Source organism: Cavia porcellus, unplaced genomic scaffold (assembly GCF_034190915.1).
Source record: "Cavia porcellus strain 051 isolate PalLab524CR breed Dunkin Hartley unplaced genomic scaffold, mCavPor4.1 scaffold_17, whole genome shotgun sequence".
Lineage (NCBI taxonomy): Eukaryota > Metazoa > Chordata > Mammalia > Rodentia > Caviidae > Cavia > Cavia porcellus.
In genome coordinates, this window is record NW_026947500.1 from 70886319 (window position 1) to 70906792 (window position 20474).

The 20474-nt window shown below is 44.1% G+C and overlaps 1 protein-coding gene across 1 annotated transcript in view; it reads left to right on the forward strand.

The window, feature by feature from the left end:
- The first annotated feature begins 1810 nt into the window (after nt 1-1810).
- The window catches only part of LOC100727537 (zinc finger protein 850-like), a 29662-nt gene continuing 10998 nt past the window's right edge, over nt 1811-20474 (forward strand). Inside the window, exons 1-6 of the mRNA XM_063229137.1 lie at nt 1811-2281; nt 9431-9557; nt 9764-9824; nt 10214-11944; nt 17617-17687; nt 17752-17768. Coding sequence (XP_063085207.1) covers nt 1943-2281; nt 9431-9557; nt 9764-9824; nt 10214-11944; nt 17617-17687; nt 17752-17768 — 2346 coding nt within the window. The 5' untranslated portion in view covers nt 1811-1942. The remainder of the gene's footprint in view (nt 2282-9430; nt 9558-9763; nt 9825-10213; nt 11945-17616; nt 17688-17751; nt 17769-20474) is intronic.

The window sequence follows — 20474 nt, forward strand, 5'->3', positions numbered from 1 at the left end:
ACCCTATTAGAACTGTTGGGCAGTGGGGGTAGGAGAACACTGCAGTGTGGAAAACAATATGGTGATTCCCCATAAAACTAACAACAGGTCCAGTGTGTACGTGGGTTGTTGGTTATTTGTTTATGTTTCTGGTGCTGGGAGAGAACCCAGAGCTTCAAGCTCCACCACCAAGCAATATGGCCAGCCCTGCGTGAGCCCAGTCTGAAGTCACTAAGGACAACCTGGCTGTGGTGCTGTGGATTAAATTCAGGGCCTTGACACTAAGCTACATCCTCAGCCTTTATTGTTACTATTTTTTTTTTGAAACAGGGTCCTGCTAAGTTGCTCAGGCTGGGCTCAAATGTGTGATCTTCCTACCCCAGCCTCCTGAGGACCTGGATCTTAGGTGTGAGCCATTGTACATGGTTCCCACAGCACCTCACAATACAGCCACTCTGGCAACTAAGCTTTTACCTGTGGACCTCATCAAATCAGCGGGTATGCTGAGTGTGTTCCCAAAATAAGGCAAGGGATTTAAAGAGATCTTGGTGCATCTGTGTTCACAGGAGCATTATTCCCAGCAGACAGAAAGTGAAAGCAACCCAGGTGTCCATCAGGCAATGATTGTGCCAACTGAATGTCAAATAAAATGTTATTTGTCCTTAGAAAAGGAAGCGAATGCTGGCCTATGCTACATGGGGATAAACCTTGAGGACATTTTGCTGAGTGAAATAAGCCAGTCAAAGAGGTACGTAGAGTGGTCAAGTCTCTAGTGACAGAAAGTAGAATTGTGCTGATACCAGTTGGATATAGTGTGGTGGTGAACATCTGTCATCCCAGTACTGGAGAGGCTGAGGCAGGAGGATCGACGGGAGTTCAAAGCCATCCTGGGCTACATAATGAATTCATGGATCAACAGGAGTTCAAAGCCAGGCTGAACTACATAGGTGACCTTGACTCAAAGAACAAAATAAAAATCAGAGTGGCCATGATGGACTTAGCATAGTCAGCCCTGATCATAGAAGCACTGGGATTACAGCTGCCCAAGCCTGGCTGGGACGTCCTATGGCCACTGCCTGCCTAATTGGTGGTGTCTGCCACTTGCTTTGCTTTGGGCACTGTGGGCCATGCTGTGGTAACTTTTTATGACGCCAGGGACACAGTCTGCAGGCTGCAGAGGTGGATCTAGGAGGCTTCGAGGCCCAAGGGAAATTAGCCCAGTTTCCTCTTTCAGAATTTTATTCTTTGCAAGATAAAAAGAGTTCTATAGTAGAAATGGTGTCACAAGGTCAGCGTAGTTACCACTGAACCATAGCTAAAAACTTACGTTGGGGCTGGGAGTGTAGCTCAGAGGTAGAGATAGTGGTTTGCATGTACAAAGCCTTGGGTTCTCATCCCAGCACCAAAAGACAACATAATGTATTAATTCTTCCTCTAACATGAGTGTCACTTGAAATAATTATTCGAAGCCAATGAGGTTGATCACAAAGACATGTTTTTGTTGTTTTTCTAGTGCTAGTGAACATAGGAATTGTCTTATGGATACCATAGCCATTTCCACCCCCGCCCCCAAAGTTTTCTAAGTACGTAGTGAAACTGAACCGAAATAAGTATTCTTTGAGCGCGAAATGTACGGCTTACGGTTTTCATGAACTTACTTCTTGGCTGAGATAATTTTCTTCCCCCAAGTTAGCACTTGGGGCGCAGGCACCACAGACAGCTCCAGTCCCACTTGTAGAGGATGTGGTGGGTGGAAGCTGTCAATTCTCAAAGATCTGTGGAACCAGACACTTTGTTAGCTACTCAGGTCGCTTTTTAGGATTTGTAAAGGAGAGTTGCAGCTTTATGCAAGCCCAGGAAGACATCTGACTCCCTTTCTGGTTTGGACGTCTCGGCTCTGGACAAAAGACCTCACTTTACCTAAAACTGAATCAGAAATTGCCTGCGGCACTCAGCAGAAGACATGGGCAGATACCAACACTCAACTTGGCGCATAGCTAGTTCTGCTGCGACGCACACAACCGCAAGCCGCTACAGACTCCAAGAGCCCGCTATTTTAGGGCTGGCTCAGGAAGCGTCTTCCGCCTCCGCTGTCACTCAGGAGGTGAGAGGGGCGTGTCCGGATAAACTATCCAACCAGAGGCGCCCTTGGAAAGGTGGGGGCGGGACGACGCGACGCCAGCCGGTTTGGAGGACGCTACGCTCGGCCGCTCTGCCCCTCGCGTCTCGCTGCTGCTGGAGGACTTCAGGTGGCCCCGGGACCGTGAGGGCCGCGGGAGGTGGGGAAGGAAGCCGGGAGATGGTGAGTGCGGGGAGATGGGGCGCAGGTTCTGGTCGGAGCAGGCCGGAGGGGGCTGTGGTGGTACCCGGGCTACCCGAGGCGGGCGCGCAGGGCGGCCCTCGCTCCCCTCCGCCGTGGGCGGGACGGGGCTGCGGCGAGGGTCGGGGGCGGGTTCGCGCGTGGCGGGAGCTGTGGTCTGTGAGGTCCCCGCGCCCGCCTTGCTCTGTAGGGGTCGCCCCTTTCCCCCCGCAGGTTACAGATGCACGGCAGGCGGGGACCCAGACCCACAGCCCTGCATCCCAGCTCGCCCCTCCCGGGGCTGGCAGTGATGCCTAGATTTCTGGGTCCCCTCCCACGCCCCCAGATGCCAGCTTCATCCTCCGTGGGGCCAGCATCATCTATCAGCTGTTACTCCTGCCTGGTGCATTTCAGTCAGGTGCAGTATTTTCATTCTCGTGCTGCACAGATGAATTTAGTGAAACGATTAGATTGTTTGCGGATGTCTTTATGAGTGGAAAGCGCAGAACGAGCCCCTAGAGGTTGTGGTATAAAATCCTTGGGCCTCCGCTTTCATTGCCTTTCCCGGGCGACTGCATCCTGGGAAATTTCTCTGGATCGAAGTTGTGCTCTGCAAACTTTGCAGGTGCACCAGGCCACCTCTCCGCCATCCCGGTTTACTGCCTCGCTATAAAGGACACCATGCGCCTTTCCCCTCCAGGAGCACAGATACTTTGTGGCATTTCATGAATGACATCTTCCTCTAGGATCGTTCAGACGGGACATAGAAACACTGGGAGGCAAAAAGCTTACGGAAGCACCTGTGTAAGAAACCGTCTACAGTGCTTCCCCCCACAGCCCCCACAACTATCCCCTCTCAGCCTCCACAACTATGGGGGACCTGGCCAAGATCCCCAACTGCCTGTTTGAGGGACATGGCGACACGATGAAATAAGAAACAGAGACGGTTTTAATAATGTACGGTGGGGGGCTGGGAGGTCGGTGCTTCAGAATGGACAGAGACCCAGATGCTCTAAGCCAGCCTCTGTTTATGGGGTGTGCACTATGCAGGAGGGCCAGCCAGAGATTCCGGGGTGGATGATGCTGCCACGCAACCCCGTGAGTGGGAGTGGAAGGCCCATCCAAAAAAGTGAATGGGAAGTCTTCTAAGGGTGACACCGTGATCCCAAGCCTCCATTTATCCCTTAGAGAACTGTGCAAAATTAGCCATTGTGAATTTGTGCCAGCAACACACAACAAAATCTAGGTTCTTACTCTCATAACGTAGAATCTTTATAGAGCAGGAATTTTTCACTTTAAACTTTTTTTTTGTTTTATAGATCTTAATTTCTGTCAAAAAGCTTGCAGTAGGTAAATCCAAGATCTCATGGATGTTTTACCCTATGTTATCTTGGTTTTTTGGAGACAGGGTCCGCTATGCAGTTCAGGCTGACTTTGAACTTACTATGTAGCCTAGGCCGACCTCGAACTCACAGCGACTTCCTGCCTCATCCTCCCGAGTGCTGGGATTACAGGCGTGTGCCAATATGTCCCCTTGTTATCTTCTACATGTTTTATAGTTTTTATATGTTTCCGTAGATCTATGATCCTTTTAAACATTTTTGTAGGAGGCATAAAGTCTGTGTAGATTTGTGTTTATTTCTTTATTTTGGTGGCCAGTTTTTCCAGGATTGTTTGTTGAAATGACTTTTCCATTGAATTGCCTTTGATCTTTTGTCAGAGAGAAGTTTTACTCTGTGGGTGTGAGTTTATTAAAAAAAAAACAATCAAGCAAAAACCAATAAAGCAAAAACAAAAGCCCTTGACTTTTATCTAGTAGACATAAGTGTACTTTGTATCGTGATGCATTCTATCCTTCAACCTATCAGTGTTTTGTTTCCTCCTGGTTCTAGAAATTTATTTGTGTTCTTCCAGATTTTCTACATAGACAGTCCATTATATATAACAAGGACTTTAAAAAAAATTTCTTCCTTCCCAATGTATTTAGGTGTTTTGTTCCTTTTTTTTGCTTTGGTCTATTTTTTGGTACCAGGGATTGAACTCACGACTGTGCGCTTGCAAGGCAGGCGCTTATGCTGTTGAGCTAAATCCCTGGTCCTTTTCCTGTCTTTTTGAGACAAGGTCTTACTGTGCAGTTCAGGCTGGCCTTGAGTTCACTTGTAGCCCAGGATGGTCTTGCACTCACAACGATCCTCCCGCCTCAGCCTCCCGAGTGCTGGGATTACAGCTCGGCTTTTTATTGCTTTTTGTCCTCTTGCATTAATTCTGTTTTGATCATCATGTGGAAAAGGAGTGATGGGTGGGGACATTTTTGTCTGCGGTCTCATTTTACCAGGAAAGCATACTGTTTCTCACTCTTGGTTTATGCTTTTAGCTGTAGAGTTCTCCTGGACGTTGCTTTTCAAGAATTCTCAATTCCCAGTTTCCTGTCACAAAAGCCGGATGAAAAAAGCAAACAAACAAATCCTGGTGGATTTTGGCAGTCGCTTTTCCATCTGCTTCTATCAATTAGCTTCGCTTTATCCTTATCAAATGGAATGATCTTTTGAAAGAAGCAACTTTTTTTTTCAATTTTTATTTTTTATCAGTACCAGGGATCGAACTCATGACCACACACTTGGAAGGAAGGCGCTTATGCCGCTGAGCTAAATCCCCAGCCCCAAAGAAGCAACTTTTGATTTGGTTTAATTTCTCTTTTAAAATATTGTTCTCTTTTTTGTGCTTCCTTTGGATTTAATTTGCTTTTTTTCTTCCCAATGTTGGTGCTCAGGTATGATTATAGTTCTTCCATGCTAGTGTGTGTGACCCATGATATGTCTCCATCTAGGCACTTCCTTTGCTGCTTCCCATAAGTTTTTTTTTTGTGTTTTTGAGACAGGGTTTCACTATGCAGTTCAGACTGGCCTCGAACTCACTACATAGCCCAGGCGATCCTCCTGCATCTGCCTCCTGAGTGTTGGGATTACAGGCATGCACCACCACGCCTGGCTATCGGTATATTTTAGATGTGCATAATGATAACGTTCACCATAGGCGATTTGTACCTGTGTACGGTGTATCTTTTTTCTTTTTTTCCCCATTCCCTGCCCTTCCCTTCAAACCCTGTTCCCTTCCTTATTTACAAAAGCATCATTTCCATTTTTCATCCTATCCCCCCCCTTTCCCCTCCTCCTGAAATAATTTTTCATTGCTCTCGAAATTTCCCTTTTCAGCTGTGGGTCATTCAGTCTCCGAGTGCTAGGGAATTTGTCAGCGGGATTCCTGCCATTGATTGCCAGAGAGCATATTTTGTGGGATTTCTGTTCTTTCTGGTTTGTTGACGCTGTTTTGGTCCCACGGTGCCGTGTATCACCGCGAGTGTCTCACGTGACCTTGAGAAGGGTGTCGCTACAGTTAGACGCATTCTGTGGGGTTCCAGGACCCGCCCTTCTTGGATGGTGCTATGTGCTCCCCGGTTTTCTGCCCGCTGGATCTGTTTATTTTTGCTGTTTGTGGTGCTGGGGATGGAGGGGACAGCACATAGGCCGGTACTCTTGTTCTCCTCCTCTTCTTCTTTTTTCGTTTTCTTTTGCGATAGGATCTTGGCAGATTGCTTAGGCTGGCCTCAAAGTTGCAATCCCCCTGCCCCAGCCACCAGGGTACTCGGCACTGCAGGTCTGTCCCACTACACCAGGCTGCTGCCTCATTTTAAAAGGATATTTTTGCTTGATACAGAATCCTAAGTGGATTTTTTCCTTTTATTACTTTAAATATTTCACTGTGCGGCGGTCTCCTGAGTTGCAATTGGCCTGACGTATGAACAACTTGGGTTATGACCAGAAGTTTACTTTTTTTTCTTTTTCTTTTTTCTCGGTACCAGGGATCGAACTCATGACTGCCCACTTGCAAGGCAGGCGCTTATGCCGCTGAGCTAAATCCCCAGCCCCGAGAAGTTTACTTTTAACTTATGATCTAAGTTTTTTTTTTTTTTTTGAAACTGAGACTCGAACTCAGAACCTCATGCTTGCCAGGCAGGTACTGTGCTGCTGAGTATATCCCTGGCCCTCTTTTTTTGTCTTTTTGACACCGGGTCTCGCTATGCAGTTCAGGCTGGCTTTGAGCTCACTTTGTAGCCCAGGCTGGTCTCAAGCTTGCAACGATCCTCCTGCCTCAGCCTCCCGAGTGCTGGGATGACAAGTATATGCCACCATGCCCAGCTATGATTAGAGTCCTGAATGCCGGCTGCTGGTGCTTCCTGATGGTCCTGGATATAGGTTTAACCCTTGTAGAGTCTGGAAGGACTATTACAACATCCTTTCCTGTATGGGGTTGAGAAATCCTTGGCCCAGTGTCTCTCCAAGGACACTCAGGTCTGCCTGTGTACAGAAGAGACTTTGACAGCCGTGGAGAGGGGCCTGGGGCTTCAGCGGATATCCTGAGTCACAGCCAGCTCTCAGGAACGCATCGGGTTCCTAAGCTGTACTCTGGGCTCTTCAATCTCATTTGCGTGGTTTCTGAAAATAAGTACAGTGTAAACACATCCTTGTCTTTGTACTGAGACTTTTTTACCCTCTGGTTCTTTCAGTATTTTTGGTCTTTGACTTCCCCCCTGCATTTTGAACACAATACACTTGTGATATGTGCCTTTTTATTTTTAAGACAGGGTCTCCCCTGTAGTTCAGCCTGGCCTCGAACTCACTGTGTAGCCCAGGCCGACTTCCCACTCAGCCTGTCCCCTGAGTGCAGGGCTTCCAGGTGTGTGCCAGCACACACACCCAGCTATCTGTGTTTTTGTTTTGGGGATCGAACTCATGACCTCACACTTGCCAGGCAGGCACTTGTGCCACTGAGCTAAATTCCGGGCCCTTGTGTGTGTGTGTGTTTGATATTTATCTGACTTAGTATTCACTGGAGCTTTCTGGATCTGTTTGGTGTTATTAATTGGGGGAAAATTTCAGACATTGTTTTAGTTAATCTTGTTTCTTTGGTATATTTCCATTACATGTATGTTATACTTTGTGTAATATTCAAAATATAATAGATACTCTGTTTTTTGTTCTTTCTGCATTTTAGTTATGGAAAATTGTGACTTTTCTTTGAAGGTCATTGATTCTTTACTTGGACATTGCTACTCTATTGATTATTCCCTCAAAGATACTTTTTTTAAAAAAACATCTTCCTATGTAGTCCAGGCTGGCCTCAAACTCATGGTGACGCCCTGTTCCTCCCCAGTGCTGGGACGACAGGCATGCACCCCATGCCCAGCTCAGAAGCATTCTCCATTTATGTTATAGTTTCTTTTCTTTTCTTTCTTTCTTTTTTGTTTTTTGGTACCTCATGGGATCGAACTCATGACTGTGCGCTTGCAAGGCAGGCTGTGTGTGTGCCGCTGAGCTAAACGCTGGCCCTAAAGCTGATTTTCCCTACGATCCCCTGTGACTCTTGCTTAGTCTGCTTACCCTCCTGTCTCTTCTTGCAAAGTTCCACCATCTCCACCAGTACAGTGGCGATGCAGTACACATCACCCATGCACAGCAGGCCTTTGTACTGTTGGATGTTCTAGAAGGTTCTCTGTTAGTACCTTAGCATATAAATCAGGTGCCCTTCATCCTCAATTTCTTCGTCTGTTCCTTCTCTTTTAATAGGGATTGCAACCAAGGGATCAAATCCACGGCTTCACACTTATGGTTTGGCCAGGCATGGTGGTGGTCCCTAACCATAATCCCAACTACTCTGAGGCTGAGGCAGGAAGATTGTGAGTTTGAGGCCAGCCCGGACAACTTAGCGAGACCTCATCTCAAAATAAAGAACATGAACCAGGGATGGCAGGGCACAGGAGTAATTTCAGTGCGTGGGAAGCTGAGGTAGGAGGGTCACTGTGAGTTCAAAGCCATCCTGGACTGCAGTGTGGTCCTGTCTCAAAAAAGTAAAAGTTTGTTTACCTTACAGTTCTGGAGGTCACGAGCATTTGCCTGGCTCTGGTAAGGGGTGCCGCTGCTCCATTGTGAAGCCTGTGTGTGCAGAAGGGAGCACTGTGGGTCAGACCGAGGGGAGGCCAGGCTTGCCTCTGTCTTATTTTTCTTATTGCTGAGACAAAATACCCAGCACCCAAAGTTAAGAGAGGGGAGTTTTATTTAGCTTACAGTCTGTAGAAGTTTCGATCTGTAGTTGGCTGGCTTCAAGGCAGAGTGGCACATGGCAGAGAGGCGTTTCAAAGGAGAAGCAGTCCAGTGCATGCAGCAGACCGCAAAACAGCAAGAGCATCCTCCTGCCCTCTTATCTTACCCAGGATGCCTAGGGTTCTGGAGCCTAGCATTGCATTGTGGGAAGCAATTCTAGCGTCACACACTCTGAATCCGGACTTCTCTGAAAAGTCCCATCTATGACCCAATGAGGCTTTGGGGGGCATTTAGACACAGCCATGGCCTTGTACTTGGTAGGTAAGTGCTCTACCCCAGCCCTTGTATCCTCTGTGGGTTTTGTTCTGTTGTTATCCATAGTCATAGGGTTTAATGTGATATTTCAACTCATACATAAAATATACAGTCATCAAATCCAGCCGCACTGTATCCCCCTCCCCACACTCACATACCTTTCTGACCTCTGGTAATTACTGTTCTACATCAGGACAATTTTTAGCTTCCGTGTATGAGATAGAATGTGTGGTATTGGTCTATTTCCGTATGGACTGTTTCATTTAATATCTTCCAATTCTGTCTGCTTTGTTGCAAATTATATACCTTTGTGTTTTCTTTTTTTTTTTTTAAAGGTGTATCATCTTTTACTTTTTAATGAAAAGGAAATAATAATAAGAATTCAGTGCATTGTCGGGAGATGACTTGAAAGTTTAACTCATACAGCTTGCCTGATTGCTGTGGACTGTACTTGCTTAACTCCTCTAACTGCAGGCTGATGGGATGGGAGCCCGGGTGCAACCCGGTGATACACAGATGCTGCAGGATCTTAAAGCTTTAGAGGAATATTCACTCTACAGAGTCACTTGCAAAGGAAAAAGGAAATAAATACATTTTCTCAATAGAGAAACAGATTCCTGATGACCAAGTTAGAGCATAAATATTTAGAGACTGTAGAATCACGTGTGAATTTCTTAATGGGTCAAATGGAGTCTGACCCATCTGCCTTTAATGTGTAAATATGTGCAATAAACTTTAGGACTCAGTGGCCTTTGAGGATGTGGCTGTGAACTTCACCCAGGAGGAGTGGGCTTTGCTGGATCCTTCCCAGAAGGAGCTCTACAGAGATGTGATGCAAGAAACCTTTATTAACTTGGCCTCTATAGGTAAGAAGAAAATCATTTCCATACTCAGTCCATTTGAGAGCAAATATGACTTGTTCTTCAGCGAGGTTCTAAGATTTAACTGTGGAAGGTGCATAGCTTAGTAAGTAAACTTGGCCTGTTACCAGCTCAGTGATAGACCTAGATTCTAATAATCTTCACATAATTTCATATCCTCCTAAAATGACTTTTCCGGCTTGGTATTTTAGGGGAAAATTGGGATGAACACACCATTGAAAATCAGCACAAAAACCAGGGAAGAAATCTAAGGTAAGTTTTATGTTAAAAAAAAGTAGTTTCCCATTAGAAAAATCTTAGTGTGTCGTAAAATTTTAAAAAGCAAGTAGACAGAATCCAGTTTCATAGTTACATCGTTCTGGAAAAATTTTTACCAGGAATGTTCTTCAGTGATGTAAGTATTCAGCATTTGAAAAGTGATTCACGTCTAAAGAATATTAAACTGCATGTCATGACTAGTACTGTTTTGGTAATAGTCTTGGTCGAACACCTAGTGCATGCATTTATGTTCTTGCTCCATGAAAATAGTAAAAGTGTCATCCTGTTACCTATTAATAATTGCGAAGTATTTAATGATCATTAATAATTATAAAAATCATCAATAAAAAAGCCACTAATAGTGCATTTCTCATATTTTACAGAGGTCATATAGAGGAGAGACTTGGTGCAAAGAAAGCAGGTCGATGCAGGGAAACCGTTGGCCAGATTCCACATCTTACACGGAACAAGACAACTCTTCCTGAATCAAAACCCTATGAGTGTAGCATGTGTAGGAAAGTCTATATGTGTCACTCATCGCTTAACAGACACATGAAGTCTCATGATGGATGCAAAACTTACGAATGCCACAAACATGGAGAGAAGTTGTTTGAATGTAAGGAATGTGGGAAGACATTCAGCTTTCGAAGTTCGTTTCGAATACATGAAAGGACGCACACCGGAGAGAAGCCTTATAAATGTAAGGAATGTGGGAAAGCTTTCAGCTGGCCCAGTTCCTTCCAGATCCACGAGAGGACGCACACGGGAGAGAAGCCGTATGAGTGTAAGGAATGTGGGAAAGCCTTCATTTATCACACGACCTTTCGAGGACACATGAGGATGCACACGGGAGAGAAACCGTATAAATGTCAAGAATGTGGGAAAACCTTCAGTCATCCCAGTTCATTTCGAAACCATGAAAGAACTCACTCTGGAGAGAAGCCCTACGAATGTAAACAATGTGGAAAAGCCTTTAGATACTACCAAACTTTTCAGATACACGAAAGGACTCACACTGGAGAGAAACCCTATCAGTGTCAGCAGTGTGGTAAAGCGCTCAGTTGCCCCACGTCTTTTCGAAGTCATGAAAGGATTCATACTGGTGAAAAACCATATAAATGTAGGAAATGTGGCAAAGCCTTCAGTTTTCCTAGTTCCTTTCGAAAGCATGAAAGAATTCATACGGGGGAGAAACCTTACGCTTGCAAAGAATGTGGGAAAGCATTCATTTCCCTTCCAAGCTACAGGAGACACATGATTATGCATACTGGAAATGGGCCTTATAAGTGTAAGGAATGTGGCAAAGCCTTTGACTGTCCCAGTTCATTTCAGATTCATGAGCGAACTCACACTGGAGAGAAGCCCTACGCATGTAAGCAATGTGGGAAAGCCTTCAGTTGCTCTAGCTCATTTCGAATGCATGAAAGGACTCACACCGGTGAGAAACCTCATGAATGTAAACAGTGTGGTAAGGCCTTCAGTTGTTCAAGTTCTGTTCGAATCCATGAAAGGACTCACACCGGGGAGAAGCCTTACGAGTGTAAACAGTGTGGGAAAGCCTTCAGTTGTTCTAGCTCTTTTCGAATGCATGAAAGAATTCACACCGGAGAGAAACCCTATGAATGTAAACAGTGTGGGAAAGCCTTCAGTTTTTCCAGTTCATTTCGGATGCATGAAAGAACGCACACTGGAGAGAAACCTTACGAATGTAAACAGTGTGGGAAAGCCTTCAGCTGTTCAAGTTCCTTTCGAATGCATGAAAGAACGCACACTGGAGAGAAGCCCTATGAATGTAAGCAGTGTGGGAAAGCCTTCAGCTGTTCAAGTTCCATTCGAATCCATGAAAGGACGCACACAGGAGAGAAGCCCTATGAATGTAAACAGTGTGGGAAAGCCTTCAGCTGCTCCAGTTCTGTCCGAATGCATGAAAGGACTCACACTGGAGTGAAACCCTATGAATGCCAGCAATGTCATAAAGCCTTCAGTTGTTCCCGTTCATTTCGGATCCACGAAAGAACTCACACTGGAGAGAAACCCTACGAATGTGGGAAGTGTGGGAAAGCATTCAAGTGTTCCCGTTCCTTTCGAATACATGGAAGAACTCACAGTGGACAGTAGCTCTTTCAGTGTAAGTAGCATAGAAAGCTTTCAGTTGTCTCATTGTCCTCTGGAGATATGAAAGAACTCTTGCTATAAAGAAACCCTGTGAATATAAAATACGGAAGAAGCAGCAAGTTCAGAGACCTTGCCCGGTATACTTAAGGTCTTGGTTTTGATTCCTTTGCACTGCAGCAAGGTGAAAAATAAAACAGGAAACTTTCAAGTCTCTAGGTGTGAATACAAAAAACAACTCAGAATAGAGGGAAGCCCTGTGACTAGATGCAACATGGGAAAATCTTCATTGATCCTATATCTTTTAGAGGCTGCATTGAGAAGGCACGTGGAGAAAAATGCTACAATGTAAAGAATGTATAAAAGCCTCTAGATCCCTGTTTGTTTGGGAAGCATAAACAGGCTCAGACTGGAGAGCATCTTATTCAGAGTAAACAGTGTGGGAAAATCTTCAGTTGTTCACATCCCTGCAAAACGAGGGAAAGGCACGTGATTAAGAGTTATAAGAGTAGAAGATAATGGAAGAATTTCCATTTTATCGTATAGTTAAGTTATATCATGTAAAACTTTAGACACACATGAAGACTCCCACTGGGGAGAAATCTTACAAATGTAGATAACATAGAAGAGTCACATCATGAAAGAAATGTAAAACTTATAAGCATTGAATCAGTTGCTTATTTTTAAAGTATATTCATGGACTACAGATTTCTATTTATTACTTTGGCAGGTGAACATTGAGGCGAGATAATTCTGTGAACTCTGGTCGCACAGTATTACACATGTTTAATAAGTACTGCTTTTTCATTAAATCAATTAGTATAATTTTCTCATTCTCTTTTTTTTTTCTTTTTGAGACAGAGTCTCTCTTTCTGCAGTTCAGGCTGGCCTTGAGCTCACTTTGTAGCCCAGTCTGGTCTTGAACTCTCAACAATCTTCCTGCCTCAGCCTCTCGAGTGCTGGGATGACAGGAACGCACCACCATGCCTGGCTTCTCTTTCATTTTTGACGTCTGTTGGATTCATGGTTGAACCTACCTGTGTCTGTGATATGAAATTCCTTGTATTTTTATACAGTTTTGAGTTCTTTGTGAAAAGAACCATTAAACAATGAAAACTTGGAAATCTGAATATTCCTACTGGTTTTGTGGGTCAGATAATAGATATTCTTTATGAATTAAACACATTCAAGTTGGTTGTTTTGAGACAGAGCATCACAGTGGCCCAGGCTGGCCTTGCATTTGCAACAATTCTGCTTCAGCCTTCTGAGTCGGGGGGTTAAGAGGGGTTCACGACCATGCTCAAGCTATACATTCATTCTTTCTGATTGCAAGAAACTTTTTTTGAGAGGGCAGAAGAGTCTCATTCAGTTTTCTGTGTTAATAGTTTTATACATTTGTGAGTATGCAGGCTTTATCTTAATGTATCCTGTTGCTTGAATTATGCTTTTGCTCTTTGTTTTCCTCTTGGACATTAGCATCCCTTCTTGCTGTGGTTTATAAAATAGACTTTACATTAAATAGAGACCCATGATAGTACAATGTATCCTATAGTTGGACATGGCTTTCCTAGAGCGTGTTAATGTTGCTAACATTGTAGCTTGCATTTTCTACAGTCTGTGCCTTATGGTTTCATGTTAAAATTCTCCAGTGATCTACTTGCATGAGATACAGAAGACAGAAGCTGAGAAGGGGTTTATAGCCACCGTGTACTGCTGCTATGGATGCGTAGGAGCTTTAGGGACACCTCTTTCTACCTCATTTTCAGGGTGCTTTGCCCTGCTAGTGAACAGTACAGTCACACACCGTTTAACGTTTCGGTCGGCAGCAGTGGACATACACAACCGTGGTCCCATATGATCACAATGTACCTGGAATTCTGCCATGCCAAGAAGATGCATGTTACATGTTTGAGATGCTGCTGGTGGGAACAGACCTGTGCTGCCTCTCGTATAAAACAGAGCACAGACAATTAGGTACAGTACTTGATAGTAATGTTACCATTTTCTGTACTTCCCTAGTATCATTAGTTTAGAATACGATCCCATTGGTGTATAAAAAAATTGGACAGCCTCAGGCAGGTCTCTCCCGAGACATCCCAGAAGAAAGCATTGTTCTTCAGAGATGGTGGTCCATCTGCATGATTACCCTGGATAGCATTCCTTGGGACAAGATGTGGCTGATGCAAGACAATGATGGAGCTGGAGGTTTAGCTCAGTGGCACAAGCGCCCGCCAAGCAAGTGCAAGGTCATGGGTTTGATCCCTGGGACTAAAAAAGAAAGACAATATATATATATATATATATATATTTTTTTTTTTTTTTTTTTTAATTTTTAAATTTTTATCGGTACCAGGGATCGAACTCACAACTGCTTGCTTGCAAGGCAGGCACTTATGCCACTGAGCTAAATCCCCAACCCAAGAAAGATGATGTTGATGAGCCTGATCCTATGTTGGCCTAGGCTTATGCGTTTATTTCCTGGTTTTTTAACAAAAAGATTTAAAAAACTTAAAAGTGAAAAATAATGAAAACAGAAAATAGCTTCTAGAAGAAGGACATAAAGTCATTGTTTTTGTACAACTGTACAATATGTTTGTATTTTTTAACGGCAGATGAGTTATACGAAGACCTCATGTAGACACATGTCACAAAACTGTGAAAACCTCATCATTGTGTTCATAACACGCAAACAAGTAAACTTTGTGTTCCTACCCAAGAGTCAAAAAGTTTAAAGAAAACCATTAGCGCTTGACCATGTAGCTCTGGTGGAAGGCTTGCCTGACATGCCTGCGGCCCTGGGTCATCCCTAGTCCTGGAGGAATTAAGTTTGTGAAATAAAGATGGCATAGTAAGCTAAGATTAACTTACTGAAGAAAGGAAACTTTATTATTATAAGTTTGGCATGGCCTGTGTGCACAGTGTTGAAAGTCTATTGTAGTATAAAGAAATGTCCTAGGTCTACACGTTCAGTTGACATAGTGATTCCGAGTGACTTCAGTCCTGCAGCTTTGTTCATGGCTAGTGCCCTGTACAGGTGCAACATTTTTATCTTTTATACCATTTTCTTATTGTACTTTCCCTATGTTTAGATGTGTTTAATACACACAGCACTGTATTCTAATTGCTTACAGTATTCTGTTCAGTAACATGATGTGCGGGTTTGTTCCTTAGGAGCACTAGACCGTACTGCATAGCTGAGGCACAGAGGTAGAGTGGGCTGTCCCATTTCTGTTTGTGTAAGAGCCTTCTGTGAGGTCTGGAACAAAGGCAAAACTGTCCAACAGTGCATTTTGCAAAACGTACCTCTACTTCAACGGCACGTGGCTGCATTGTCAAATTTACAACTAACTGCCGTGTGTCCAGAGGGGTAACGCTACATCAATGACTCCCCAGATTCTGTTTGGGCATCTTTTGTGGTTTGATTTTCCTACAGACATTAAGGTGCCCACCAGACAGTGAATTTAAACATTCAAGGATGAGACTATTCCTTGGTGTACTGATCCATCTGGTCTCGAGACTGGATTAATCTAAGGTGGTCATTTATGTTGTAGACACTTTGTTAATGCTGTCAGGGATTCTGGGTTTCGGAGTCCTCCATGACAGACACAGTGGTGCAGTCAGAAAGGACTCTGTGGGAGTTGGTTCCTCTACTGAATGGTTCAGTGCATGGGCTGACCCGGTTCACAGTGTAAGGATGAGCACCTGCCTTGTACCCAGCGAGCTGTCCATGTTTCCTGTCACTGTTGAATGTCCTCTCTCAGTCCACTTGCATGTTAATTCGTTGTGTGTAATTTTAAACAGTGTGTGTGTCTTCATCAACAACAGCTTCAGTAGAAGTTTCCTAGAAGGGGCTGGGGATTTAGCTCAGCGGCATAAGCACCTGCCTTGCAAGCAGGTGGTCATGAGTTTGATCCCTGGGACCGATAAAAAAGGAAAAAGACAAAACGCTATTATAGGTTCTCAGATTGTTTATAATTTTGTCAAGCATTATATATTCTGAGTTAACGTTATTACTGGGTACATATAAGATTGGCCATTGTTTTCCTTGGGGAAATTTTTTTCTTAGTATAAATTGTTTTCTCATAAAGCAGTTTCTCATTCTTTTTTTTTTTTTTTGGTACTGGGTTTTACTTTTTTTTTTTGGAGCTGGGCATTGAACTCATGACCTCGTGCTTGCCAGGCAGGCACTTATGCCGCTGAGCTAAATCCCTGGCTCTGTCTCATTCTTTCACAATATCTAAAATAATCATGGAATGACCACTGACCATCAGTAACTGGGGAGCATCAAAAATAGGGCATGAAAAGGACTTTTGGATTTGAGCTTTTGATGATTTCATTGCTATTCATTGAAGTGAGATGTTTATTAAATGGTTTGAAGTAAACGTAATTGTATCACTGGTAATTAAATAGTTCTCATCTAGAAAGAAATCTTAGCTAGAGGCAAATCTAATGTTTAAGAAACTAGCCAATCATATTCATGAGTTGAGGACCATTTTGGTCATTTTTATGGCTTGGAGACAGCCCACTCCTTTTCACTCTGTCTTAAGGGAGGAGGTCTTTCTATGTTTTTCAGGCTGGTCTTAAACTCTGCTCAGAATAAATTTAAACAAATGTCCACATAAATTGCAACACTATAATGTCCAAAAGCAGGAAATAAAAAGCATATGTTCATTAATGGTTGATAGATTATGTGGTATCCATACAATGGAATATTACTTGGCATGGAAATAAATGAGGTAGTGACAGCTGTTACAATACGGACGTCCCTTGAAAAACTTGTAAAATGAATAAAGCAATCTATAAACACCACAGATTATCTAATCCCCTTCGTATAAAGGTTCAGAGTCACATTATCCAGATTGAAAATAGGTTAGTGGTTATTGGAGGTTTACAGGAAGGAAATAGGATAGAGCAGTGACAGCTGGTGAGTGCAGGGTTTGCTTAGGGTGATGAAAATGTTTTAAAATTGGTGATTTCAAGTGTAAGTGAATATGCTGAAAACCGCTGAATTATGCACTGAACCAGTGAAAACTACTGAGTTGTAAAATACGTATATTACGTCTCAGCAAGCAGGTTCCAATAAAAAAAATGTGTCAGCAGTTTTGATCCAGTTTCTTAACATACTGAATTTCAATGTTCACCCCAAATTTACATAGCCATCGTCTCTTTTTGTATCAGTGAAATAGGAATTCATTTTGTCTTAGAGGCATCACAGCCATTTACATTGTGAGGTCCGTTATGGTAGGTCCACCTTCAAAATTACCAAAAGTTATCAACTAGTAATTTGCCTCCAGGGCTACTGTACAATGCTTGCCTAGTATGTGCAAGGCCATGGTTTCCATCTATAAAGAAAAAAAATTCCTCCATTGTAAATAGCATGCGTCATAATTTTATAAAGCATACAACTCGTTGGTCGAATGAGATTCAATACGCCCATGCTGGGCGCTCCCTCTCTTGTGAAAGTGACATTTACAATTCTCTGCGCACAGCTGCCGGGTTCACTCCCTCCCCCTTCTTTCCGAAGGAGCCACGAGAATTCTCCAGGGTCTTCGCTGTCATTCATTCTGAGAGGGGCGGGCCAGTGTGGGAACTGTCCAATCAGGCGCGCCGCTGAACCGAAAGGCGAAGGGGCCGCTGGGTAAGCGGATGTGACGCACGCGACGCCTTCCGGTAGCACGTTGGAGAACGTGTTACTAAAACAGTCTGAGGTGGACCCGCAGCGGCGTCTGTCTTGCTCTGAGCTGCGTAGCAGTCGAAGGGAGGACACCCAGAGCCCTCGGAAGCTGAAAAATGGTGATTTCGGGGTCAGGAGTCTCGAGACGAAAGGTACAGGATCTGATTGGAACCGCATGTGACGGGGCTTGGCGCCCCGGCGTCTGTGCTGGGGTCCGGCGTCCCCTCTGGCACCCGGGGCCCCGGGGGTTCTGTCCGGCCCTGCCCGGCGACTCGGTCCGTGAAGGCGGCGGCGGGAGGTCACGGGGACCCCAACTCGGGGACAGGGTTCGTACCCTGAAGAGTTGTGGTCTGAGGCCCTTACTCTTAGGAACCTGTTTTTTTGCCTTTTGAACCGTCACAGAAAACAGCCCAAATTTACGAACCATTTTTCCCCCCCAGCCCTCTTACTAGGCTGATGTGAAATCTCTAAATTTCGGGATCCCTTTCCATATTCCCAAGCCCCAAATTCTCCAATTTATGTCATTATCAATTTTACTGCCGTCACGCTATCGGTCAGACGCAGGCAGTGTACATTTTTTTTTTTTTTTTTTTTTTTTTTTTTGGTCTTTTTGAGACCGGGTCTCGCTATGCAGCTCAGGCTGGCCTTGAGCTCACTTTCTAGCCCAGGCCTGTCTCGAACTCGCAATGATCCTCCTGCCTTGGCCTCCCCGAGTGCTGGAATGACAGGCATGCGCCACCATGCCCGGCTAGTGTACTTTTTAAAATTTTTATTTTTGCAAATCTAGATGGGGCGCAGTCTTGTTAGGCGAGCGCTGTACTTTGTCATTTTATTTCCCCCGGAAAGAAAAATGGTTGGCTTTTGAAAAACCCAGGCATGGTAGTGTAGGTTTGTCATCCCAGCACCTGAAGCTGAGGCCAGGGATCTGAGCTGGAGACGAGCCTTTAGCTACATAGTGAGTTGCAGGAGGGCTTGGGTTGCAAAAATCTGTCTCAAGGAAGCAAAAACCCAACCAAATGAAATATATGTAGTGTTTTGTCCCCCCCCCCCCTTCCTCCCAGTGCAGAGGATCAAACCTAGGACCTCTCGAATGCTGGACAAGCATTTCATCTGTATCACACACCAGACTTATTTGTATACTTTTTGTGAGAGTAAAGCAGAGAACAATTCCCCGATTTTTTTTTTTTTTTTTTTTTTTTTTTGTCTTTTTCGTTTTTATCGGTACCAGGGATCGAACTCAAAACTATTTGCAAAGCAGGCGCTTGTGCCACTGAGCTAAATCCCCAGCCTCTTTTCTTGTCTTTTTGAGACAGGGTCTCGATATGCAGTTCGGGCTGGCCTTGAGCTCACTTTCTAGCCCAGGCCTGTCTCGAACTCGCAATGATCCTCCTGCCTCAGCCTTCCGGAGTGCTGGAATTACAGGCATGCCCCAGCCCGCCCAGCTTTGAGACTTTTTGTTTTGCATTCCATTTGATTTTTTTTTTTCTTTTTTTTGTCTTTTTGATTTTTATCGGTACCAGGGATCGAACCCACGACCACCTGCTTGCAAGGCAGGTGCTTATGCCGCTGAGCTGAATCCCCAGCCCCCCATTTGATTTTTTTTTAAAAACTATTTTTTTTTTTTTTTGCAGTACAGGATAGTCAGCCTAGGGGCTTTGCATTGAGCAACATCCTTCAGCCCTTATTATTTTTTGTTTTGAGAGTGGATCTTACTAAATCACTGACTTGCCCAGGCTGGGCTGGAACTTGTGATCGATTCTCTTGCCTCAGCCTTTCAGTGTTGGGGTTATAGATGTGTGCTAACACACCCCGTGAAAATTTTTTTCCTTCCTCAGAGCGTATGTGGTAAATTTCTCAGGTCTGTTTTCATTTGCTTGAAGTTTTTATTATATTTATATTTATTTAGTTTTTTTTTTTGTACTGGGAATCAAACTCATGACCTCGCGCTTGCTAGGCAGTTGCTTGTGCCACTGAGCTAAGTACCCAGCCCCTATTTATTTATTTAGCTAGGGTCTCACTATACAGTTAAGGCTGGCCTTGAGCTCACTAGGTAGGCCACGCAGGCCTTGACTTTTGACTGCTTCAGCCTCCCCAGTGCTGGGTTTGCAGGCCTGCATCACCACCCCTGGCTCATTTGCATGATTTTAAATGCAGGCTTAGCTTGGAGGATGCTACAGGGGAAAGAACTGAGGAGTATCTCTTTTGCATAATAACTGTAGAAAAATAAATACACTTCCCTAAAAGTGCAGTAAAATAGATAAGTGAATTATGAAGACTTACCAATCAATGGTTTTTTTCCTTTGCTTGGTGGAGAATTTTCGACAATAAATAATTCTGTTTGCCTTTATATGGATTTAGGGATTCGTAATGAATTATGGGGCAGAGGTTGGCAGCACCTAAAAATGCTCAAACATGACTTACTGTTTACTAAGTGGTGTATCATGAGTAATGAAATGACATCTTTATTATCTGAGTGACATAGATGCTCATGCTTTTGGGGTTTGCTATTAAGTATAAATGCTTTCATTGTGTATACAGAAATACTGAGTTTGGGTGGTTTTGCTGGATTCTTCAAATACTGAATATTTTCTGTTTCACAAGTAACAAACTGGAACATGATGGGACATGTCTGTCATCCCAGCACTCTGGGACGCTGAGGCAGGAGGATTGTTAAGTTTGAACCTAACCTGGGCAACTTAGTGAGACACTGTCTCAGAAAATAAAAAGGGCTGGGGATATAGTTCTGTGTGAAGGTCCTGGGTTCAGTCTTCTCCTACTGTAAGATAAAAAACAAGACCCCCAGTTTTAGCAGATAGAGTTTTGGTCACAATTTTGTCCTGGCCTGTGGCCTGTTTTCA